The 27,762-nt window shown below is 37.9% G+C and overlaps 1 protein-coding gene and 1 long non-coding RNA gene across 3 annotated transcripts in view; one reads left to right on the plus strand and one right to left on the minus strand.

The window, feature by feature from the left end:
* LOC118273031 (uncharacterized) overlaps window positions 1–27,762 on the plus strand; it is a 48,576-nt gene that overhangs the window by 20,061 nt on the left and 753 nt on the right. For both annotated transcript variants that reach the window (XM_050694808.1, XM_050694819.1), the window contains exons 2-4: window positions 15,659–15,882; window positions 23,165–23,309; window positions 27,585–27,707. In XM_050694808.1, the coding sequence (XP_050550765.1) occupies window positions 15,659–15,882; window positions 23,165–23,309; window positions 27,585–27,707 (492 nt within the window). The remainder of the gene's footprint in view (window positions 1–15,658; window positions 15,883–23,164; window positions 23,310–27,584; window positions 27,708–27,762) is intronic.
* On the minus strand, window positions 10,670–15,475 carry LOC126910870 (uncharacterized). The gene is made up of 2 exons (XR_007705455.1): window positions 14,777–15,475; window positions 10,670–14,572 (listed from the first exon to the last, which is right to left on the minus strand). It is a non-coding gene; the product is annotated as an uncharacterized LOC126910870 (long non-coding RNA).

The following is a 27,762-nucleotide window of genomic DNA, read 5'->3' on the forward strand; positions in this document are numbered from 1 at the left end:
AAGTATTTACTTTTTTGTCTATTGCTCATTTACAACTATGAGTCTTTTCGCACCCTATAGTATACTTATGGAATATTTTTTGAGGGTGGGGGGAATAATCCAATTGTGGTTCCCGCCTTGGTTGAGGCGAGAGACTTTTACTGACTAAAAACCATCCCGTTCATACTCCTGTTCTTTGAGCCGGAGTCCCGGCATCCCGTTAAGTCCATGTATAATATTAACATTTACGTAATATGAAATTGTAAAAATGTAAGATTGTCTGTTGGCTCGTATGCTACTGATATGATAATGATATGACGGATTACTTATTTGTCGGGTTGATAGCTGTAATTATTGTTATTCGAAATTCTACAAATATTTATACATGAGAAAGTTTGTGAGGACGTCTGTGTGCTTGTTACTCGTTCACGCAAAAACTATGAAACAGATTTCAAGGCCTAGAGATAGATACAGTATAGTAATCTAGAATAATATATGGGCTATTTTCTATCTCAATAACCCAGGTGAGAAGCTAGCACATATACACACACTTGATATGAAATATTTGACTCATTTTGATAAAAAACAATGGTTAGTCGTAAACAGTCTGCAGAAAATAATATGAAAAAGTGATGGAGATTATAGTGACCCCAGATTTGAAAGACTAGGCGCTATTATCATCCCTTTAAGACGTATGGGGTTCGCAGGTGTGTTTCATTTTCCAATAAAATAGGGACTGGATAAAAGCGCTTTGCGTGTGGCTAACATTCAATAAGAATTTACAAGTAGTATTGTTTATAACTATCTTTTAGCCGTGTCTTTTCTCGTGTGAATTTCCCATTAAAATGTCCTTATCCAGACTTCGAAGTAGGTATATGTATAGGTATTTGGTAGGTATATAATACCCATTTGTTTGTTTAAAAATCTGTAGTGCAGTTAACAATGTATAGCTCTATGCAATTTACGAATGCCCTGCACACTGAATATGACAACAATGGCTGATGATACTGCTTTATACACATATTATATACATGGAGAATCAAGGAAGCAATTGCATTTAAATAATGATTATCGTAAGTATGTTTTTATTATGAAATCAAGGACTTACTGCCGCACTCAGAGACATTTAATGATTATTTAAACTATTCCTTAGTAACGAATTTCTTTCTAAGGACTGGGTTAAGTAACCATTAAATGACTGAGTACGGCAGTTAGTTATTATTTAATGGAGACAGGAGATTTTAGTTTATCAATATTTATTAAACACGTTGTAACTGAAATCATATCCTTTGCAATAAGTTGAACAGTAATTGCATTGTTATCGTTTTTATCGAAGATTTAACGAAATGAAGTTTATAGATAACCCATTTAAAGATCAATTTGCAATGAAACGCAACAATCAAAAGGAGTAATACATCAAAATGCATTTAGATAAGGCGGTAATGTAGTAAATCCTTATGACATTATCCCTTTTATATCCGTGATATACCAACAATCATACCTATCACCTACCATTATTATCTGAGATTTGTTTTTATCAGGAACTGGTGTTTTTATTGTTTCCATAGAAGTACTATTGTGGAATCGTCTAGAAGTTATTTCAACATCATCGCCATCATCAGCCAGAGCAGAACAAAGTCCTCTTCTCACACGGAGAAAGTTTGATTATGAATCACCAATCTTGACTGCACGGTTGGCGCGGTGGCTGGGCAACTGGCTGTCGTGCAGCGTGTAGCGGACTCGATTCCCGCACGGAACAACTCATTGTGTGATCCACAAATTGTTGTGGTATGTGAACTTGTATGTTTGTAAACGCACCCACGACACAGGAGAAAATCCTAATGTGGGGCAACGTTTCTTTTAATAAAAAAAAAAACTGTTCAATACATGTTGACGATTTCAAACTGAGAAAAGGTTATATATGGGTGTGAAACATTTATATCGAAGTATTACACTTAAGTAGCGCATTATTTCATTAGAAAATACTAACAAATTTGAACAACAAAAGTGACAGTCATATCAGGGAATTAGTATACAATTTACATTTTTTTTTATTGAGTACTCGCAACGTGTCTAACACACCAACGATGTTTTTAAGACTAAATTGATTTCAGTTCGGAAACATTTTTAGCGGGGCACATTAATCAAGCCGGACGTCGGTGGCTTAATTAATCTCGTTCGGGGCAAAAAGACGGCTGTCGATACCACTCTCGCCCCCCGGCGTTGCGCACCGAATATAAAAATATCTCACACTAGTGCCTGACCCCTGCGTTGCCCGTATGTAGGCCAGGTTTTTGTTCAAGTTCATATTTTTGGGTTGATGGGTTGAATCGCTTTATGAGATTGAACCAAACTCTTTCTCTTTGCCCATATCACAATTCTTTTTGGGTTTTCGCTGTCTTGACGACTCTACCTGATGAGGTAACCTTGTCATTATTTTACTCGTTGATAAGCAAAGTGAGAACGAAAAGTCATTTAAGTCTTTGACTGCCAATAGAAAACTGTTGATGGCAAATCCTCCGCTAACGTCGGTCACCGGTGACCACCACGGCGTTCAATGTGTTAAGTAAAACAGTTTGTAACACTCCAGTTACTTTGCACAATATTCAAGGTTATGCGGACAAACAGACAGAATAAAATTATATAATTTGTGTTGTATCCACGTGTGCAATAAATACGTAGGCATTCGGAAAAATGGCGATTTTAACTCGCAATAAATGATAAGATCAGCAATACTCGTACGTTCGCACCCAATCGCACAGTATCTGTAGATACAGCCGGTTTTAACGAGTGATTACTTATTTTTAATTAATCATATGACCTTTATGACTTTTCATTAAGATATTATCTATGTATGTGTTTGTAAAACCAGCTATCCAGACAAATATTCTAAAATGAATGATTTTTTTTTTTAGTTTTTTTGGTTTTTCTGTTAATTAGAGACGAGTAGAATGTAACAACACAAAAAATCTTGACGAAACTGAGAAGGTTGTTCGAACGGTTACAAGACACGATCGGGGCTCATAACTATGAGTGACATGTACAGCGAGCAACCTTTAAGAACAATACGTGATTAAGCCGAAGCGTCTAATAAAAAAACTAGTTCAATACACATCTTCAAGGGAAATAAAGAGGAGGTTTGAATAATAAACATGGCATTAATGCAGGCACGTCATAATGTAGTCCTGATAGACTGGCACTGGCACGTATATTGTAAATACCGTTCAGTAATATAGGAACGTGCCGAAAATACGCAATACCCTCCAGATTATTGGCGTATTATTGAGCACCAGCCGCCTAAGTGGGGAGGGTTAGCCTGAATTATAAGTAAGGTGTCGTTTAAAGTTCCGATCGAGAATTCCACATTTTTTTTTCTATAGATCCAGTATTTAGTTGGAGGTTGATCGATTGACAGTTTGTTGTTATGTTTGTTCTGTGAGTCAATATTTGTGTGACATACTTTTTTCGTTATAATTATTTTTTCGAGAATTCCGTAGTTTGACGTTTATTTATATTACTACCTTATTCAGGTTATGCTAACAGTTATATTATCTTGATGGAACCTATGGTTATGAAGTCATGTAATTATATACAAAGGTGACTACTTCGGGGTTTCTATTGAAGAATCTTTCCTTTCTCATAACCTAATGATATACTTCACAGTTACGTTAAAGTGTTTGGCAGCACTAACTCTACAAACTGCCCCCACAAAGTGTCTCAAACACTAAAATTTTCAGGCAACCTCAGCAAGTATTGTACCTAAATAGGTCGGTACAGAAACAAGTCCTATTTTCGCAGTTTAGTGGCCACTATCTCGAATTCCGTGTGGCCATAAACGGGGCAATAGTGTTGTAACTTGGTGTTTACAAGCGCGGGCCGTGTCGTCCTCCATTTAATGACGTCATCGACGTCAGCTCAGCCGCAGTGCTGCGTAGGCTCGTGCATTCGACGTGTTTCACGTAGGCACCTACTACCTAATGGATGTAATGCAAAATGCTGACTTAGGTCTCTATTAGGTATGAACTTCTGCACTGCAGTTATCTGTTTCATAACCAGCAAAGTTCTTTAGAGAAAACTTATGATTAGTTATCTATTTCAATCGAGTTAGTTAGAGTCATTGAATATCAAATTAAATGTTAATGCAATATACATTTTCCGTCTCTTGTTATTAGTGTACACACAAACACACAGAACATGTCCCATAATACATAAAATGATTAGAAAATATATAAAATTTGGTCCCGTTCCCAGTAAGTATCAAAGATGATTAATATTCCGGCCGCGATGAATATTATATTACGTTCGCTAAACGGGTCCAAATGCTTAGATTGATGAAGTGTGGGTACGACCCCCTGTCTATGCTACTGATTGGATTTCTGCTCTGTGTTATTACATTATACTTGTGTTCATTTCACATAATCAATATGGAATGGAATGTACCGAATAAAATAGAGCAGTTAAAATATAAACGGTTTCGATAAATGAAGCTTAAAAATATTGTGCAAAAACATTATGTCCCGCTAGTACTCGTACGTGCTCCCACGACACTTACCCGACTACTTATATTTATACTGTAAATTATTGCCGTCGTACGTACAAATATCGTAAGCGTAGTCTCTCTTGCCTCCCATTCACATTTCCAGTAAGCGGCTGGATTAATCAATGTGCCATAAAAATATTCTCGTCCGCAATACTAAGCCCTGTTGAATTTGTAACGAAAACCCATAACGACAAACGTTCTACTCTAATACTTACATTGTCCTAAAAACAAATAACAAACAGGCTCAATATTGGAGCAAAACAGAGGAAAAAAGGAAAAAATGCCTTTGGTAGCTACGACGCTACGAGGCTACGCCGTAGCCGCCTACGGTACGGCTACGCGGGGCGCGGGGTGAACGACCCAGCGGTATAATGGCGCGGGTCGATACCCTTCCCCATCCTCCGGCCACCCTCGTCCCCCTACTTCTAAAGAGGGTGTACTCCCGACTTCGTTTAGGATGAGTGAAGTGCTTTCCAGACCATTATCCGATAGACTAAAAGGTTTCATATAAAACCTTAAACATATTATCTTAGGAAACTCTCCAGTGTCATATAACACGGCCTGGAGTCATGTGGACTCATGGATCATACACCCGTCAGTGCACGTTGAGTGTGAACTACTTGAAGTGGGAATCAAACACAGGAACAAACAAAGTTATTAGTGAATGTAGTTATGTATGAGTTGGCAGTCGCAGCTACCAGGAGAGTATAACAGTTAGGAGTTGGTAGCGGTCCGCAACAACTTAGTGCATTATTGCAAGTTGGAAACTTTTTTATCTGCTCTAACTTGGGCACTTATGTATCGCGCACTCTTTCTCCCTTCATGAGAGTTTTAGTTAGCCGTGTCTGTAGTGTAAAGGGGTGTGCACACGAGTTTGTGAAACGATTTACTAGCAACTCGTTTGTTTTTGTGTTATGTGCATTGTGCCTTACTTTATTTTGTTTTATGCCCATTGTTATCGGGATGCCGGTACCCGTATTTGAGAAGCATACATTTAGTTTCAATGCTTTGCTGTGTTAATTAATTTCGTGTCTCTTTTATTCACTAAACGTACAATTAATTAAAACTGGAGTTGCATTGTTCTGTCGTTGTCTATTTACGTTTGTGTACCGAAAGACTTTCTTTTTAAACCTTCTGTTTTGCTTTGAATAAGTTGCAGTGATCGGGGGAAACTATCAGGACTTTGCATTTCTGTTTTAATTATTGAACCTTGGTCTTCGTAAAAGAGTTTCAACTTTACGGACGATGCAAGTTTTTTCCATGGCTAAGTGAGCTCGCTAGACGCATAGACGCCCATAGCTAGACGCCATGAGATGAGTAGTAGTGGTGGTCTCCTTATCATATGATTACGCGGCGTCTCCCGTCCCGTCCCGCCCCGCCGCGCCCCGCTCCGCCCAGCGCGACGCGGTGATGCTGCACATTTCACGCTACGACGAGTCTCACGCGTAATTTACTCGAATCTATGAAGTCTGCCATCTTTACTTACTATAATTATTATTTAGTTAGTACTTATTACAGTTTATAGTGTGCATAGTCTTAGAAAAGATCGCAACTACTGCGGCTGCAGTAACGGGTTAAAAGTTTGATTCCCAAGTCCCTACAATTTATCTCTATAATTTTACCAAATAAGTAACTAAGTATTAGTTCTTAAAGTTTTCGTTAAATAAACACTTAGTAGTAGAGAATGAAACAGCTCGCCTCCTGAAACACGGAATTAAAACATTTATTCACGAGACTAAGCTCAGTGGAAAAATATACGTTCTATTATGTTCGTTCTACATTTCACATTATCCTTTTTCATAAAAACATAAACTCCAAGTTCTTTACAAAATAAACTGTTTACTTTATACAATAAATTATATAAATTTCTTCTAACATTAACAAACGTAATTTAAAAGACAAAAGCATAAATTAAACACAGAGGGCGCCACGGTAGCAGGGAGTTGTAATAAATTATAATAACAGCGAAATAGTAACGCAGCTTTACTTTGTTAAATTAAAAATTCTCTATTAAATGTTATTTACGAGGCATGTTGCTTTACGAGCCGTAAAACACAGTAATCACAATTCGGACAGATCTTGTTTCCTAACCGCTGAAACTTCATCTGGAAGACAATTGTACATTTTTAGGAATTACACCTTATGTCTTTGTCTATAGCTTCCCTTCTCTTTCTCTCTTCTTCCTGTTCTCGTACTACATTCAAGACATTTGCTTATATTCATTGTGTACCGGTAAACTATGGCAACTTTACCGGGCCCTTGGCAACTTTACCATACTATAGGTATTCGGTATAAACTCATTTATCTAAAAATCTACCCACTAGAATTCTGTTTTGTAATAGAAGTATTTTTTAGACATTAAAAGGAAATATTTACTATATTTTGCGTAGACGTAAGACTGCTATTATGCCAGTAATGGCCGTCACAATGTATGCGTGAAAATGAGCTATAAGTTAGTTGTTCCTAAATTGTGCTTACAGAGCCTTAACTATTTGTCACAGGTGAGTGAAATTTTGATCTTGTATGTATATTATAGTTGGGATTACTGTTGTAATGTCAGCAATTGCTTTTTCTTTAATTTATTGATAAATAATCGCTTCGGTAATGTTGACACAGGTTAGGTAAAGTTGCCACGGCCTGCTTTGTGGCAACTTTACCTACAGTTAGGGTTGGCAATAAATGTTTTTTTCTTGTTTGTGTGTATGTAACCATTTTCGAATACCTAAATTTCACAGCATAATAGTGAATATCCTGGATGATAAGATATAATGTATTTAATAATACCTTTTGTTTTACAGCCAAAATGGCTCCCATGAAACAAAACCGCAGAAAACTCGGAGCTAGACACTATAAAAATTATACGGAAGTGATGTTAAAATTAGCTACGGAGATAGTGAAGTCATAAAATTAAAAAGTCAAGGATTAAACATTATTTTGTAGCCTTTTTTACAATTTTAAACATAAATACTTAAAATTTTAGAACTTAATTTAGTTTAAAAGGGAATAATATTTATGTTAGAAATTTGTGCGTTTTTTTTACTTTAGGTTTAAGGTTTATTAATTTTTTTTTAAATATACATGTCATAAAAAAGTTCCTCCGTTTTTGACAACCCCGAGCGTAACAAATTATTTGTATGTAAATTACGATGAAACCCGTGGCAACTTTCCCTAATGTCTGTGTAGCCGTTATCTTTATAGATTTCCTCATACTGTTTGCATTTTAATACGAAGTAGTCCTAGATGAAGCCCTCTGTACCTCAACAACTCTTCAATATGCAATACACGATGAATACGGCGCGTAGGTAAAGTTGCCAAAAATTTGGTATCTTTACCCATGTTGTTTTTTCTTTACTACGGCTAAAATAAGTGTTTGTATTTAATGACGATTACGGTAAAGTGAGCCAGATAGACTACAATTCTAAATATATAGTTTTGGTTTCTATGCGTCTTATGGTTAAAAATATATTTCGTGTTTTGTTCTAAAATATGGTAAAGTTGCCATGTTTTACGGTACTTAAATTGCGATCTCTGACAATAACAACAATACTTACTTACTTCTGTAAATCGCATCATCATCTTTTATCAATGAGAAGAAGCATTCTTCATTATTCAATAGCTTTACTCCCAATCTGATTCTTGTAACAATCATCCGAAGCATTACCAGCAGACAATGAGAGCTCACCTGGCCAACCCATTAACAAAGCAAGGCTCGGTCTAACAGACCCGCTAAATATATTTAACATTACAACAAAAAGGTTGGTGCACACTTACACAACGGTTGCTCGTCGTTCTAATTTGCTCACGCTTTTTGTTTAACCCTTCAGCGTCCGCACTCGGTAATAACCCACTTTTTACACAATCCTACGTTTGTACCGCACCGGCTGACGGGCGGAAGGGTTATTTGCACCGACTCTTTGAATCATGTGAAAACATAATGAAGTCAACAATTGGTGCTTATGTTTAAAAGGGTCTGTATTGTTCAAATGTGCGTAATTATACGCGAAAAGAACTTTTGTAGGTAACTTTGAGAAATAATTTTGTCTAAAACCTATACTAACATCAGTGTTTTGATTTCATCAGCGAAAGCCACTATAACAAGGTACTATACGGCATAGTAGAGCTAGTTACAATAAAACTATACCAGTGCGTAACGGTGACCCAACCGGTGGCCAGACAGTAATTGACTTTGGCAAATTGTTGGAGTTTCATCGCTCGGTTCGTGGGGAGCGTCAGGGGTCGGATTTAACTGAGCGAGCGTTGTAGATGGAACGGCGATGCGGTGTCGTATGTGGGTCAATGTGTTACCCGCGCGGGGTAAGACTGTGGCGCCCGCTTATTAGATGGATTACCGCGGGTAACGCAGGTAGAGGTAGCGTCCCTTTGATCTCAGGACGGAGGGGACACAGCTATGTCAGATACGCGGCTTCTCTTGTGTGTCTGTACACATTCTACGGGGTATTCTATATAGAATGGGTGTCGGATTCATGTAATTTAATGTTGAAGATTTTATTTTACTGCCTTGTATACCAGTCCAGACTTTCCGTATTTGTGTATATCATTTTCGGGAAGGCTTGGAAATTATACTTAAACAATTTTCTAAATGGTCCGCAAGGCAGTCGTAGTTCCTCTGATATTGTAGGTGTACTTAGACTATAGCGACCCCTTATCAGTCAGGGATCAGGCAGACTGTAATCTACGTGGCTACCCACAGTACTATTAATAAAGAAAAACACAAACTAGCAATTCTCTATCATAAAAATATGATACGCAATCTTACCACCACCCCACAGGATATGCAGCGAGATGGTCTCATTATTATTTAACGATGGCGTGCCAGGGTAGTGGAGGGGGGGGGGGCAACAGTAAATATAACGTGTTGTTATGTTACCCGCTTCTTATTACTACTTGTGGCGTTTATTGGCCACCTGATGGACACAGCTACATAGTGGCTTCTAGGAAACTAAAGAAAGTGGCCACTTATATCACTTATGTATACTTAGTAGTGCTAGGATATAAGCTAGCACTACGTTATTTTAATATTACTTGAATCTTGAAAGATGACAATGACAGGTTTTCTATTTGCTACATCATCTTACTGTCGTACTCAGAGACATATTTAATAATTACTTAAACTATTTCTTACTTACGATTTTGTTCCTAAAACAATTTCTTAGGGCTAGTTACGACTCTGAGTACGGCAGTTAGATCTTGAACTGACATTTAAAGAAGAATTAAAAGTGAAAATATTTTAAGCGCTTATAACTAAACGCTTTGTGTGTGTACTACATCTTCGACTTGTTGAATAATTGATCTCTCACATAGCAAAATCACCATGAAAACATCGGAAATTGTACGTAAAGTACATAATAATTAAGACGAAAATCAGTTTTCAATATACGCTCTAACAACATGAAACTCTTGAAGATGTTAAAAGAGTGTAACTTAAAAAAAATATTATCTAATACGCGATCATATTTCAGTTTCGATTAGCTATTCATTTCTCGCGTCCCTACCACGTTAGGGTTGCCACTCCCGTCTGTCTGCGACTCGCTAGGGGTGACACCATATTGTTTACACCCTTCGTCTGACTAAGCATTACTCATGGTTGTACGTGGTGTAAAATATCGATCATTATTATGGAGTCATCATATTTTCAAATCGTTCGGAAAACATATTTTGACACCCCCTTTTCGCTAATATATGGGTCCTATGTAATAAGGAACGAACTCATGAATGATTTTATAAATATACCGTATAGTCCTAGGGAATTTGAATAAAACTCAGAAAATTTTTGCTCGATCGAATCGAACTCAAAAATTCTTCCTGCCAATCGTCCAACTGTTTTTAGTAATAAACGCTTTAGTATCGCAAAAATACACTCTGATTCAAAGTACATATGGTTTCTTTTTACGTGTCTAACTTCATTAGGGTTGATTTGATAGACAGTAATACCAGTAGCCCAGTGGTTGACTCATCAGCTCCTGCAATGACCACAGTACGTGACCACTTCGGGTGAAGTCGGCAAAAGTCGGCAATCTACGACATGTCACCATTAGAGTAAATTAGGACGACTTTTATTATTTCCTTTACTATCCACTTGATTGTAATAGTTATTACAAGTGTAACGAGGTGATAAAAAAACCACATAAAAAAATTACATTATTTAATCAAAAATATAAAAAGATGCAACATGCACTTTCATACAGAATTATCTTATATGTTAATTAACATAAGGTTTATTTTTGTCTAGGCGTTTTTCTGATTGGTTTGGTGTTAGTATTTTACAGAGTGCCTGCCATACACCCATTGCCAGATTTTAAAGCTTCTTAAGGGTGATTTTCTACCAGAGATGTGCTATGTAGCTGTGCTACGAAGATGTGATATGATGCGCAGCTCGAGTATGCGATGTATCGATAGGGATGCCATCCATAGCACACATCTGTCCATATAAAAAAACATAGCTCAGCTTATTCCAAGCTATGTGTACCAACGAATACACATAGCTTAGCACTGGTGGAAACGGAACTTTAACCAATCATATTATACAGCACAGCAACGTAGCATAGCACATTTCTGGTGGAAAAGTACTCTTAAAACATTAGGTAGGTATAAATAATGAATGTTTGTTCTATATTAACTAGAATTGGAGGACAAGTTCAATATCGTTTATTTTATATCAGCATACCATGATATTAAATAGATGAAACTGATGATTACTTATTTTATCTAATCTAGAATATTTCTCAATGTTTTCTGTATTGACAATAATATTTATACCACCTTTCCTGCTTGTTTAGTAATCATAATATTAAACCTATAGTTTTCTAGAAAGGTCTAGAAATGACATACTCTGAATATCGATTCCGAAAAATTGTATAGTACATTGTCCGATTACAATACTTATTTAATTAACACCTTTCTATTAAATGCATTCCGCCTTTTATCCTTTATATACTACTGAGAAATTTTCGAAAAACCGAAAAAAGCCCAGTAGCACTTCGTCTGACCCGTGTATCGAACCCGAAACTCCTTGTCTGGCAGTCACACTTACGACTCGACCAACGAGGTAGTCTCACATTATATCAGTAAATTAAACAAATTTCCGAAATTATACATTTCATATGTGCGTCCTTGTCATACGAAACGAATAATTTACAAAATTGTTTGGAATTTCCATTTAAACCTATTTTTAAACGCGTCAATCAAGTAGTTTGTAGACAATTTCGGTACAAACGAACCAGTTTAAAAAAACACACATTGCCATCAGTTTCCAATACAAAATTCGCCATTTTGCGAACTGAGCTTGAAACCAGATTGCACTCCATTAAACTTTAGTCAAACGGTTTCGGTATTTGATAGAATATATATTTATGTGTACGTCCCAATTATGCCGTCTTCAGTTCGAACACAAACAAACTGACAAACTAAAATGTATATTCATATATTTTAATATACGCAATAAGGTAGTTTATTAATTTTTATATATTAATGTCCGTCTTGTAGATCATTTTAAAATATTATTAAACAATAACTTTCTTTGATATATCGATTTGAAATATCGCGTGACATCACTTCCAAGTACATTTTATACGTAGAAATGACGTATTTGCTCCCACTCCAAAACTTTGATGCGTTTTATCTAAGTATTGTTATCTTATATGACATAATGAAAAATACGTGTCTAATATCTTTTCATTACCTAACTGACGGACGAAATAGATTTTTAATTTTCATACCCCGTCATACGTCAAGTAATAGTAGAAAAATATTCTATCAAATACCAAAATACAGTAAGGTTTAGAAACTATTACAATTATGTTCTCCATGTAACCATGCTATTTCTTCTCTCTTTAAGAAGAGTAGCAGGCCTTAGTTAGACTTTCGGTAGTTAGTATATTACAATATCAACTTCAGCTTTCTTGTGTAGCAATAACAGGTTCGTTTCCAATTCGTAACATTTACAGATTATCTACTTTATATTGCATTTTTATTGTTATAGGTTTAACTAAAAAACTGTTTTGTTGGTTACGTAGATTATTGCCACACTTCAATTCCCGAGCATAATTTAATAGTAAAGTATATTAAACATTTTTACTTTTAGTTACAGATACAGATAATCTCATAACTATGGAACATTGTTTATGTTATTTATACAGGGTGTAAAAGGAACACCCCTGAAAAAAGCTATCTTTTTGTTTTTATAAATTTTATCATTTTTGTTTTCGTTTTATTCATGTAATATCAGCCTTATGCAGTTGGATACAAACTATTATTACATAAAATAAACATTGAATTCCTTTTTTTTTTGCTTTTTACCATTATGTGTTTGCGGCGTTTGGGAGCGTTTCTTTTACACACAGTATAATTACTTGTGTAACCTATATGCATCATGAAATACAATTGTGCATCTATGCACATTACATCTGTGCATCATATTCCTTACTCAAATCAAACGAAACATTACATATTATCAAACAAATATTTAAAAAAAATTGATCACACTCCCATGTCTACAAACGTATGGCTCAAAAGAAAGCAAGAAAAGTAAGCCAGCGTATTAACAACCTTATCAACAAGATAAAACGATATCTTTTAGCGAAACACTTGAATATTTATTTAGACGCCGGATTCCTGAACTCAAATATTATCTTATTTGATGTTCTCAAATTTCAGTCGCTGTATCTTGTTTCCCTGCTATTCCTTTGAGCAGAATTCCTTCAGTTTGCATAATGTTACCGTTTTACTTAAACCTCTACACTGCTTGCTCGCTCAAATATCTTAACTATTCTTAATAACTTAAATATCTTCGTTAATTTGAAATTTAAATTGATGCATCTTTAGTTTCTTTACTCTGCTTTTAAATGTTTCATTTTCAATCTTTGCACTTCCCGGGAATTGATCGTACACTAGAATACTTCCTCGGCAGTCGCGCTTTAGAGCGCTTTACCAATGAGAGTCACAATTTTCTAACAAACATAATTGATATATTTTCTATTAACAATATTTATCGACAAGTTTTTTTCTAAACGTTGCCTTACACTAGAATTTGGTTATGTGTCGTGGGTGCGTTTACAAACTTACAAGTCCACATACACATGACACCCAGACCCGAAACAACAATTTGTATATCACACAAAGAGTTGCTTCGCTTCGTGCAATCGAACCCGCTACACGTCGCTTCAACCGCGACGCAAGGATAACTTATTTACGAGTATAATATATAGGTTTTTAGTACATATACAGTATCGTAAATACATAGAGCTGTCCGAGTGTATGATTGTCGATAGTCTTATCTGGTATCATATCTACCGTTCACACGTTTTCATTCCTTTTATCTCCATTATCTCCAAATTGACGTACATTGTAGTTCCTGGCTACACTTATACTTTCTTCTAAAGTAGGTAATATAATTTTATAATTTGTTACTCAATATGAACTAAGTTGGTGTCCAACGCCTGTTTTAATCAATTTCTCCTAAATCTTAAGAAACTGCTGACCTAAGATACCTAAGATAGGTGGTTTTTTAACATCATGTTGATTTTCATTAGCCTATAAGTGACACCTAACAGTACAAGTATGGGGTTAGTTTAGCTTGCTACATCACACTAAGTAACTTATAGTTAAAAGATGGTGTAGGGATGGTTGGTACATTCGATAATAAGTCTTATTTTAAACTTAAATAAAGTATAGTTTCCTTGTATTCTACTTATCGTTTAAGGCCTTATGTACGAAATTTTATCTTACTCACACACTTAGAATAACACTTATATCCGAATATTTACAGCGACACACATACACAAACCACTTTATGAAGTAAAACCTTCCAATTGCCACTAGTTAGTAAACACTTCAATATTTCCGTTACTATCCGTGTGCACATTGATCACAAGTTGGACACTGCCGGTGCCCACGCCGGTCCCAGCTGTGGCCTCGGTGGGTATCTCCAACCCGGTGGTGACTCCTGTCACCATGGTGCTCAGGAGACGCATGGCTGGAGCTGATGATGAGCCAGCCACTAGAACTAGCAGCAGGAGAACTATGCTGCTGTTGGACCTGGGGATAAAGACCATAATTGAATGAACCACTTTTCTTATGGGGTATTACGTTTTGGGTGTTAAAAGAATTATTACACAGGTTTACTATTAATGGAAGTGAACTCAATAAGCCAATGATCTGACAAGCCTTTACCAAGTTGCCAATGTTTTTTTGTTAGCTACACGCTGGCTAGTAAGATCTGAGATGTAAAGATTGACTCACATAGTATCTGTGAGTGCAGACAAGAGTCTGCGACCAGCAGTTGTTCTCTCGGCAGTTCCCAGCAAACTGGCAACCGACCAACGGATAAACCGACTCAGATAATCTAATCTTTATCTCAGCAATATCTTGAACAAGATCAACACGATTTTCAACTCTATAATTGGAGATGTAGGTTTATTTTTAAATGGGAATAGCGTGTGAAATGAAATTCTTTGACGATAAATTAAAGAATGTGATAGTTTCATTTCCTATAGGTACGAATTTTAGTGAGTCTGGTTCATTGATCAATACGAATACTTCTAGGAAAGCGTGTGTGGAATTTCCGCTTTCCGAAACATATACTTACTTCTGCAAACAGTTTAAAAGAAACACGGGCAGGACGTTAATAACCTCCGTCTTGGTAAACTTATATTTGTCTAAACACAGATGAGGACAGCGAGTAAACAGGTCCCTCTTGGAGGGAGTTAATCGAATGTCCATCATCGGGGACTTAAGGTGAATGTTTGTGTTGCGTCCCTCCGTGGCGTCCTCCGGCCTGTGTGGCAGGCAATCATTTATTGTCGTCTCAAGGCGCGGCTGATCGATGTCCTGCGCACCCTGTATCAGCCGCTGGATCATGTAGCCACGCTAATTACTTTTGTTATCCTCCACTACATTATGTTGTTTTTCAAGCTCGTGCTATGCAACTACAGTGGTGACTAGTTCTATAGAAAGCTAACATAATCTGAAGTTCAAAGATTAGTTAATGATTCGCTTGTGTTTTCTTACTACCGCTGCGATATGTCTAAATTAACAATTTTATCACTTTAAACACTGCCACAAATTTTACATACATACAGTTTCTCTTCCAAAGACTTTATATCAATCTTCTGTTGTCCCCAGATTACATGGAGTCGATCTGCAAGGACCACTTCCTCCAGCGCCAGTACCGCAAGGTGGACGGCGGCGTGCTCTGGTCGCGCAACGAACGCAACCTGGACTGCACGGTGACGTTTCAGACGCACAGCATCCTGCAGCGGTTCATGCTGCACTTCGACCTGCTGCAGCTCGACTGCAACGATCATCTCTACGTGTATGATGGGGCACATGCCACGGCACCGCCGAAGGTGAGTCTCTTACTCTTTAATAATCGTCAGTGCTGGAGAAGGTATATTAAAGAAGAATATTTTATTATTGCCTTTTAAAGAGGTGTCAACAATGGATCTTTATACAGTACCTACCTAATAAATATTGCAGGGTAAAGAATTAAAACCGACCAATTCTCCGTGTAAACCGCTCATTATCACTAGCCGCTAAAATCAGTCGCGCTCTTCTTGAATCATAAAAAAGAATTAAGAAACGAAATGTTCTGTACAAATAAATGATCGAACATTACACAAAATTGACACTTTCCATAAGTTGGAAATATAGGTAACGAAAGAAACAAAATATTTGATGTCTTTTAAATCTTCATTTTAGCAATCTCCGTAAATTGTAATTACAAAGTTACATACATAAAGAAACGAAGCAAGAATAAGATCTATTTTCCTTATCTCAGAGAGTAGAGGGACCATTTTCACCTCTTTTAATTAATTCAGTAAGCTCGCCCTTAGCGCTGGCAATTAAAGTAATTATTATAATTTGAGTCATGCTCCCAGTCATAATAGATCCACGCTGTCTCGCAGGCGATGAGATCGAATTCCACGCATTTATTCATTGCATACCTCTCTCGAGGAGTTTTCAATTTAATTAAAAATGGTGGAACCTGTCTACTATACAGACTATACTGCATTACTGTCCGTCCGTTAACGTTCAAGAAAATTTGACGCACGGTTGGTGCAGTGGCTGGACAATCGGCTGCTGCGCACCGGGTAGCGGGTTCGATTCCCGCACGAAGCAATTCTTTGTGTGATCCGCAAATTGTTGTTTCGGGTCTGGGTGTCAAGTGTATGTGGAATTGTATGTTTGTGAACGCACCCACGATACAGGAAAAATTCATAGGGTGGGACAACGTTCTTTAAAAAAATAAACTAAAACAAGCAAATAATTCCATTAAACCTTCTGGTGCTAACAACCGCCAAAGACGCCAGTTACCGGCCAGGTGTTGGAGCCCAAATAATTAACAAACGGATTGTAATGCAACTTTTGTCAATTTTAAATTTAAATTCGCCAAGTTTGTCTCGCAACGAGTCTTGGAACAATGGCCGGGCAAGTTTTGGCTCCCATTGTACATCTGCCAAGTTTCCTACGTACCGGGATGTTTATTCTGTTCTGGTGTCGGTAGCCTTTGTGGCTGCGAGCTATTATTGCTGGATATTATTATGTGTAGTTAACTCATTTAAGGATATTAAGGACACCGTGGGTTCTGTTGTTTTGATGTTAGGAACCAAGTTAAAATTATATCAAGACATAGAGTTAAGTGTAGGAAGGAGTAATAGACGTAATGGAATTTGGTATTTGAGTCCGATATAGAAATAAATTGTTAGTTTGTTTCCTGAATAAAGTGCCGCATCGCGCTCTACGTACTGTCAAAATATCGACTAAAACAAACCCGTTCGGAGTGCGATCACTGCACTCGTATCATATTTCAACGAAGCAATTTCTGACATTCCAACTTTGCTATCCCGACTTTCATATGTAAAATATATCCGGCGTTCAGCTGTCGGACATATGACAAAGGCCGAAGTTAGGACCTTCCAACTTGGATTACCCGGATTACCCGGCAAGTTGCCGCAGCACTAACCTGCAGCGTGCAGCGGCTAGCGCTATTCTTGGCAATATGTAATTGTCACTGAAACTTTGACGGTTCAATTCAAATGGAAGTTTTAATGAGAAAACTGTTCCCGGCTCCGGATGCGAAGCCGCGATAGTCCGTGATGTGTGTAATTAAATGCTAAGTGAAATGTAAACAGCGGTTCATGGAATTTAAATATAAAGTAGGAATGGAAACGCGAGGGAAATGTTACTGTCGGTTCACAATGAAGCTTTTATAGTTTGTCATTTCGATCGAAATGAAATTAATGCGGAAATATTTTGTCAGCTAGCGACATGCGTCACAAATATTACAATTACTTAGGTATACAATAATTACGTGGATTCCGTCGCCGCTATGTTAATAGCCATTAAAGGCCAACTATTACTCATTCTGCTGTATAAATACGAGCCGTGAATTCCGAAATCGTTTGTGAGAGTTATGATATTCCAACAAACACCACATCACATGAAACATTTGGAGCGGCGGTGCCGACCAACTTTAGCATTCCGCTGGAAATATTTGGGAAAAATTTCACACGAAGCCACGAAACAATACAAAGCGAAACATGGCCAAACTTAAATGGAATATATTTGTACGTCGCGGGAACTGCGGCGCTGTGGAGCGGCGGGCTGTTTATTTGTGGATATATTACGCACAAAGGGCTGAGGCCACCTGTGTAGCCAACTATCTGCGACACTTTGAGACAATAAGGAACAAACACTTTGATGCCTGGCGCCGCCATGCCCGGAATAGTTTCGGAGCTATGCGGGCACATGCCCGGTGACCACTACACTGTATATTCTGCACATTTTGTGCTAAACCTATTGAAGTTTAAATTTATACAGCACATTCTTATGCTTGCTATAAATTCACGAGCAAATCTCTAGCGTAACAAGAACAAACAAAATCGGTCTTTCATGAAATGTTAGTGAACAGAACCTATATTCATTTATTGAGTATTTCAAAACTAAGTGGAAAGCGGTTCATAGAATTTACAACAAAATAGGAAATGCTCGAGTTTATATAAATGGTCAATTAGTTGATGCCATGATATGTGAATCGATGAAAAAATACCGAGATTAAAATGACTGTGTACCAAAAATCGAAACAATGACTTTTTAGTTTCGAATACTAGACTTTATGACCAGTAATGATGCAGTAAGTTTCTAGTAATTAGACTAGAATCTCTATCACTACTATCTACCAAAGATGGAAGTTCGTATAGCAACAATATATGAAAGCTTTAGTTTCTGATTCGGTCCGAAGTAAGTTGAGATTGTATTTCGAGTCACGTTCAGCGGAACGATTTCGAGAAATAAATGACAAGAGTTGTGGAGGCCGATGGGCGCGCCATCTATCAATACCAAACGATATTGCAGCCTTTTAACACATTATTGTTATAAATGGGGAAGAAACTTCACCGAGCACTTCTGTCCTGTTTTTACACTGAACTATTTACTTGCGGTATTTGATATTAATTTAATTGTGAAAATAGGTAAGCGTTTAATAGATTGGAAAATGGAAATCGTCACAAATTCTTAAGATGTGTGAGTCATATAGATACGGAATATGTAAAAGACTATAGACTCAGAACACTATATATTCACGCCTGCAAAAGCTACTGACTACGATAACTACGAATAGGGAAATCGAAAAATCCAATAACAAGCCAAGTTATTACCAAAGTCATTGTTCCTTGGAACAAAAGAGAGACAGGAGCCTGACTCCGACATAACTCACACTAAGCACAATGAAGCTCTACTTAAGTCAAAGTGAGTGAGATGTAAGACTTCACGTTTTAAAGTTACCGAGGCGCCCCCTACCAGGGACTCAAGTCTGACGGACTCTGAATAGCAAGTAGGTGCAATCTTAGCTGCATTGTGCTTCTAGAATACTAGTTTTGTCCCCCTTTTGTCAGCGAGGACCGCTGGTAGGGGAAATTGTCATATAATTATATTAACCATTGTTGGAGCAAAGAAATGGAGCCTTTGTTATGGAAATGTGTCAGCTATTTGCTTTAGTACTAGTATTTAATTAAGTTTACTTAACTATAATCCTGTAGAACAATCTGATTATGGTGTTGTGATAAGAATAGTTTAAGAAGTACTTATTGAACAGAAGAATGAGTTATGAAACAATACTTGCATCTTAAACTTTTTAAAGTTGTAAGGAATTGTGTTTGAATGAAAAGCTTTCGGTAGTATTTAGTTGTTTCATAGACTCTCAAAGATGCAATTGTATATTAAAATGCGTGGTGAGTGTACACCTAAACATTTTACTTAAAGCATTTAAACAGAAAAGAGTAGAGCGTTCTTTGAAAACGAACTTTTGCATGTCCCAGCGCGCTGCCGCCGTGCCGCCTGCGACTGTTGTAAAAGTGCGAATCACTGCAAGAGTGGCCGCGGCCGCTCGCTTACTGCACAACTAACAAGACAGTGACAAACAAGAATCGCTGTAAACTTTCCACTGGCAGAAAGGGAACTCGTTAACTCATTTTGTTCAAACTCGCAACTGTTCCAACGAATTCTGTTCACGCTGACTAATTAAAAGCATGTTTTAGCCGAGCCGCGGCCATTAAAGTGTTTAATAGAGCCACCCGAGGCATAGTTAGCATAACAAAACCCTTCTCAATTCATTCCTCGGCGTAATCTGAAGCTGCAGAAGAATTTTTAATATCAACCCGAGAGCTTTATTAAACGGAGTATATAAGAATAAATGCAAGTCCACTGGCTGTGCAGTGCAAGGGGGAGGGTGTCTGGGTGTCCGGCGAGACGTGATGTATGGGAGTGGAAGGGGGGGTGTTTAAATCCAGGGGTCGTCACGTCTTCGCTATCGTTCTCCGTGAAATATGACAGCGATATAGCCCGGACATCGTCACTAAGCCCTGCTCGATGAAGAAAATATTGCCGGCGCATGAGCGATCAAGCGACTGCCACAGATTTATATACAGTCCTCCGTAAGCTATGATTGAACGCCCGGCCCCGCCCGCCGCAGCCCGTGGGAACCGAGCGCTCCGTGCTCCGAGCGAGCCACCGACGCGACACTCGCATTTATTTCGTTTTATCATCGTATTCCACACTTCTCAGTTTGCTACAATACGTGTTAGGTGCATTGTGTGGGATTAGCTATTATAAACGTTAAAGACTCTTTACCTATAGTCCAAGAGTTATACAATGTGTGTGTATTTTCAAAATACCTGTAAGTTTATGCTCCATACTAAGAGCCATCCGCCCTGACCAAGCATGGTGATTAATGCTCATCCCCATCCATGAGAGAAGACGGCTTTGCCCAGCAGGATAAATAGGATTAAGCATTGCATTATCCATTTGTTTCATGACACTTTATGTTCTTCGAAGGCATAAGTCCTTAGACCCACTTATCACTCACTAACCCGATGTTAAAAGTGAGCACGGTACCATTGTAACTTTTTAACTGACTTCATTGTGCATTTAATATTTAATAACTTTCATTTAGATCGACAGATTAGATTGGTTACCCAACATATGTACATAACGATAATACCTAGTTACTTATGTAACAGTAAATTGTCTTTTTGTAATATTGATGATAATGTTTTAGTAATTGCTTCGGAGTTGCTTCCATATTTTATGGTTGTGATTGTAGATAACAGCATAGTGTCCAGCTAATGGTTTCACTTCTAAAAGTGTAATTATTTTGATAATTTCTTTAATTCGTTTGTTCATGTTGGAACTTTATCAGTGCATGGATTTGAAGTAGGATTAATTTCTCACGTAGATACTGCAAGTAAATACCTATGGTATAATATTTCGTTTTCTTTTGTAGTATTTCAGTAAATGCGAAGTGCATTTTAAGAAATGCAGTTAACTTGAGTTCATGATGTTTAAACAATTCAATGCTCTATTTTCTGCGAACACTTTATTTCGATATTTATTACTTAATTAATTTCTCAAGAAAATTCCTCAATAAAATGTTAACAAACCCAACTTATAAATCTCATCAAAACCAATTCACCAATTTACGAGTTCCGAACAGATAAAGTGGCAGACATAATATTAACTAAAGATTAATTAATGTTCAGTATAAGCACAGCTGAGTCTGTCCTTGCCTGGCGTAATCTGGCGACAGTGTCACCCAGTGTCATTGGGCCATTGTGGCATGTCAATAGTGTGTGTCTGCTTGCCTGGCACTCGTGTCTGTCTGTCTGTCTGACAATAGTTGGTGACAAATGGAGTATCCACTCGATGCATAGATGAACAGCGGGATTGTTTAGCGATCGACTTGGCTAATTGTTTCTCTGTCTGTAGATCGGTTTGTTTGTGTTATGTAGGGATATTTGTTTTGTTCTTGCTGTAATCGTAGGATTAGGTTGTTTTTGGATCTCTATCAAAGTCAAAGTCAAAATAATTTATTTCAAATATACTAGGAAAGCACTTTTGATTGTTAAAGCAAATATAACAATATTAATGACGTTTGTCTGTCGGTCGGTCAGTCCTCTAGTGAAGCTATTTGCATTTTATAAGGTATTGTGTATACCTAATGGGATTTGAACAATCAACCGATAACAAAGAGATGGTGGTTAGGTTAGCATACATTCAAACCGGAGTTGCGGACTACCTAACGGGTTTACCGGGGCTCTGGCTCAAAAAGCAGGAGTAAGAACGGGGTGGTTTTTAGTCAGTAAGAGTCTGACACTCTCGCTCGCCTCGCACAGGGCGGGAGAAGTCATTGGATGATTTTCCTACTTAGAAAAAAATAATAAAAAAGAGCATACATTCTAATCTCATCTACAGTGGCTGAGAAAAAAGCGTCTCAACACGCCCTGAAAAATATTGAGATCCTACTCCTTCACGGTCTCAAGTTTATACTTTACATACACATACACTTTTCAGTTCAGTCAGATTCATCATTATTTATGCTTTTAAGATCTGTCTACCCTTACATGGCTAACAAGTGTGACGTTATAACACTGATAACAAAAAATCCCGGCGCAACAAAGATTTTAGATAATACAACTTTATAAATAATTCGTTGATTACCTGCAAATATGTTTTGTACCTAAACGCCTTGGTAATACTGATTGTTATCTTTTGTCATATCATTGAAGAATTCAGAACTTGGTGCTAAATGAAAGATTGAGTTTGTCCTATATATTTTTGTCGTTCATAATTCTAACACTAGAACTGCACATTAATAGGCTCACCCCCTATTACATGGGACTTATAACACGAATGGTGAAAAGTGGGTGTACATTGTATAGCGGCATTATGCCGTAATGTGCATCTCTGCCTACGCCTTCGGGGATAAAAAGCGTGACGTTGCATAAACTGCACATTAATTGCAGGTTCAATTTTCAACATTTTGTTTGATTCCTTGAGAAGCCACTTATATGTTATAAACAAGGACTATTGCCGATACAGCTGTAAATATGACTTGTATGTGAACTAAGGTACCATAACATTATAAACTTCTAGTACTTACGCAACATTTTTTTTAAGATACATTATACGGTAGTCACCATACTTACAAGATAATTTTACTACGCTTTTATCTTCTTCTATATTTGAAGTAGGCCTTAAAACTCTACCAATTTTTGATATCTTACTTAGATGTATATTGTGTACGAACTTACCTTACATAGCATCACTATTAAGGAGTGTGTCCATTGGTTCCAGGCCGACCTATCGTGTCGCAACACCAAGCAGCAGGTGGGGGCGCTGTTCACGCGCAGCAACTTCGTGACGCTCAAGTACGTCACGGACAACTGGGGCACGGACGCCAACGGGTTCCGCCTCGTCATCACCGCCGTCAAAGACCCCAGTGAGTATTCTCAACTATTTGACATGGCTACACTATCTCCGTTATCGAGTATCTGATTGGAAAAATGCTGAGCAACGAGGCTGAGGGTCGACTTTACAGCCTTATTTAGTGCGCACGTGCGGAAATTCACTCGTCTATCCAACTAATATTTCATTGCTTAGTTTACAAACATCACATTATTCGTCAAGTCATACAAGCACGTTTGTAAAAAGTACGTACTTTGAGCGTACGAGTTTGGTGTTTGTTTCGCTTCTCGGGTCGGACAAAGGATATAAAACTAACCCGGGAATGAAGCAATAACCATGTGTTTGTCCAATAAATACGAGCATCTGAGCGGTTCCGTATAAAAGTGTGAACTCGGGACCCTCCTCCTCACCCTCTTTAATTCCACCAAATGTTTATTTATTTGAACAAACAGACGATAGGGTAGTTTGTCTATACATTCCTCTTTATATGTACTTTATATGTATACGGAAATCTTTTACACTGGAGCTACAAGTTTCTATGTTCATTCGTGCTCTGTAGCATGACCTGTTGCATTGTAGGTACGTAATTATTTGAAAAGGATTAGAAAATTAGACTCTTAAATAGGCATAACGTATCGTTACAGTATTCGACCTTACCCACTTTTCACCAACTGCCAATTGCCGTAAGGTTGTAAATACAACGGTCACAATTCTATACTCCCAACTATTACTGAGAGTTTGGAAAAACATAAAACAAATTGATTACAAAAACCTTCATTTCTATTGCAATACAATGGTGTTCAATCAAACCCGTAGAGCCTGTATACCCCGAGCTACGCATGGACTAATGACGGGTCTGGGTTCCATTATTCACCAACAATCGCCCCAGTCATTACGCAGCTCATAATTACAAAAATCATCTCCTCCATATATGAGGATCTGAGGGTCTAACATTAATTCCCATACAATGTTGTACCTCCCTAATGGGACTCCTAAATTGTCATTATTAATATTGCTTTTCAATTTTATTAAACCTTTTCATTCAGCCACCATTTCATTTCATTTCATTCGGCCTTCGGAATGTATTGTCATGATTACTGGAATATTTTGTAGTAATATGAATACTTACAATGATCGATTGATTATTTGTTACTGATTTCAACAAATCAGCGTAGTTTAGATAAGATTAGTATTCATAACAGCAATGTACTTAATTAAAAAAATGTGTAACGATATCTCAATAAGCTTTAATTCTGGGATAGCACAAAGAATTTTGTGCTCATGTAGCCGTCTGCCCATCCAGCTGAAGACTTAACGGTTCATATTGAATACATAATGCTATACAGTGTTATATCTAGCAAGCATCCTCACAATATAATTACACACAAGGACAGATCCCTTACACTCGAGTATGCATATGAAATTAGAACGAGGCGTACAAAGGAAGCAATTAAATTGTCCAAAAACAGCTCGACGCGAGGCATTTGTTTCGTCTTCACCTTTGAGCCGTACATAGTACCAATTAGATTTTCCGCTTGGCCGCGTGGAAAAACATACTCCAAAGGATTTAGGAACACACGACGGAGCTCCGGAGGATCAGAGAGAGATACTGTGAACATTCGCGAACATTCGGCACGGTGCCGTTTTAATGGGAATTTTATTGCGACGCGACATATTTCGACGATTTCGGATGGCTTCGGGTGGCCCGTCTTTGTTCTGCGTTAATAAGAAATGTTTGCCCATGTCACATAGTTATCTCGTTCATCGTATTTATAAACAGCTTTGTGTTATTCAGCTCGCCGCCTTCGTAGGGACAATTTTATGTATTTTTCAACGCAAATAATCCTTACATATTACGTCAGTATTTCTCAAAATTTTGATCAACTTGTTCCAGTACTTTCCAAAGTATTATCCGATCCATTTAATCTATCATAAGTTATTTAATTTTATGACTCACTCTTTGTATGTCTGAATACTTCATTGATCGACTAGTTGTAAACAGCAACAGTCAATAGCAAAGAAAATTCAACTCTATTTTGGATTCGAAGCTACGATCACAATCAGATTGATCCGCGCACCTAATTACCATGTACAAGAGCTGCCTGCATTAAGTCTGCGGCCAGCTGAGCTAGCAGCCATAGACCATTACACAATACGGCTGCAACGACTCGCATTATCAAAGCCATAAACTTCCACCATTAAAGAGATCCATCGTGAATGAAATCTCGTATCATTTTTATGTTATGGACATTAAATCTGAAACCCAGAGATCTTCTCTGCGCCAGCATTGAAAACGTCATTTATGGACCATTATTGGAAGAGTGAATCGATGCGCTAACTGTCCTTGTGTTCTCTGAGTGGTCATCAGATACTTGTGTATTACTATTCAAGTCGTTTTAATAAACCGTTATCTTTAATTTCCTGTTTTCCATATTACCATGTTCAAAATTTTAGCTTAAAATTAGCAAGCAGAATGGACAGATTACACTTTTAAGTCTAAATCTAAAGTTCTACTTTTAAGATTTAATTTCATTCTGAGATATATCAAACACATAATGGTAAAATGTCGACTGTTGACGCAACTTGCTCCACATCGCTCCACGTTCGATAATGAAGTGTGGGAAGTTCACAAGTTTACCCCATTAGAGATAGTTGCGGGCGGGGAGACAGACGCGCGACCCCTCACGGCGGTCCAGCCGATGCGACCACAGTCACTGCACCTCCGCTTGCATACTTCCAAACACTATTCCACTACATTGTTTGGGAAACTTTTAACTGCGACTGCAAGTTACTTTAACATATTTGGCGATGGGATATGTTGCAACAACTTCTTGTTGTTTGTATAAAAACGATGCAAATTATTATGAACATCTTCGCTCTTTGTTGGCAGCTCAATTTCCTTTGTACCCACTGGCTGGTATTCCTATACAAATTCTTTATTAATTAGAACCTTTCATTTTGAAACAATAAGTCAAGTGTTTGTTATGGTACCCGGGCCCGGGCTGGCAGTTTTAAAATTCCTGCGAACGCAACTGCTTGGTCCCACAAAGCAGGATATGTTAAGCGTTCCTGCCATTGAATTATGCAACAAAAACGTGCTTCGCGACACGCTCGGCACGCCGGGATAACATTTAAACAATGCATTTCATACATGCCGGTGTACACAGACACACCCCCCTCCCCCCAGCGTGCATGTAGCACAGTCGTCAGGGAGGTAGGCCGCGAGACACAATCGTCTTTGGAGATCAAAAGCAGTGTCTCGGTGAGCATCTCCTCTCCGAATGTTTTGCTTCATTTTGTAAGAAATTTTATAGCTGTTGAACATTTTGAGAAGGCTCGTTAAAGGCTGGCTGTGACGGGAGATTAGCGCCCTCCATATCGCAGCGTATCGCCGCCTCGCCGGCTCGTTACAGGCCGCCATTGTTCGAGTCTTTGGCCGGATTTTTCCGACGATGAATACCCAATTTTCCCTCAACACAGCGTCAGCAGTTTGATTGTCCGGTTGTGACAGGGGTTTTCAATTGATAAGCGATATTTATTCAACGGACCAGTTGGTTTAGTACTAATATTTTTGAAAATATCAATCGTAAAGATACTCAATAAGAACTTCAATACATAACTACTATTAATGTTTCATCAAGATCACTTTATGATGTCTACTCTTGTAGTAAACTTATTTCGATTCTTAGATTTCTCTTGTTGACCTTGTTGTTGTAAGAGGTCTAATCTGTAGATAATAATGCACAGAGCCAGCACACGACAATGAACAGCTCTGTGAGGGCGAGCCGCAATTTATAAATATGTTTTCCTTTTTCAATCAGAATCAAGATTTCGGGTCAGTTCGCTTGGTTGGCGAGCCGGCGCACTGCCGTCTTCTTGTATTTTATCGTTTGCCCAGAAATATAAAAGTAATCTTCCTGCTTATAGAAACGGATCTGTAGTTTCTTTTCTGGATTAGATTATATCATTAATATTGTTCTAACTTCGATGCTGGTCAGTGATCCGACTTTGCATAAAAGCATGGAATGAAACATGTTCAGATGAAGGAAAACTTTCCATTATTATCAAGATAATCAACGTGTGATGTTTACATGTCTTTTCCTGACCATTTTATTGTAACATCTTTCTTATTGTACCTACGTCATCATATCCATCACTCATTATCCACGGAGATAGAAGCCTAGTCTTGTAAACAAAGAGTCAGCATTATATAATGTGTCCATGTACCATGTAGATCTCGAGCCACGTGTCACCTGCACATCTAACGAGTTCACTCTATTTTTGATGTTGTTTCCCACCGTTGTTCCAGAACATGGGTGCAAGGAGTTCCGGTGTAAGCAGCGTGAGTTCTGCGTAAGCGCAGACCTCACCTGCGATGGCGTAGATCACTGCGCCGACGGCTCCGACGAAGACACCGCTACGCTGTGCCCAGGTTAGCGAGTGCGTGTGTGCATTCGCTTGTAGTGCGTAGAGCTGTAGAGCGCAGC

This window comes from Spodoptera frugiperda, chromosome 1 (assembly GCF_023101765.2).
Source record: "Spodoptera frugiperda isolate SF20-4 chromosome 1, AGI-APGP_CSIRO_Sfru_2.0, whole genome shotgun sequence".
NCBI classification, from domain to species: domain Eukaryota; kingdom Metazoa; phylum Arthropoda; class Insecta; order Lepidoptera; family Noctuidae; genus Spodoptera; species Spodoptera frugiperda.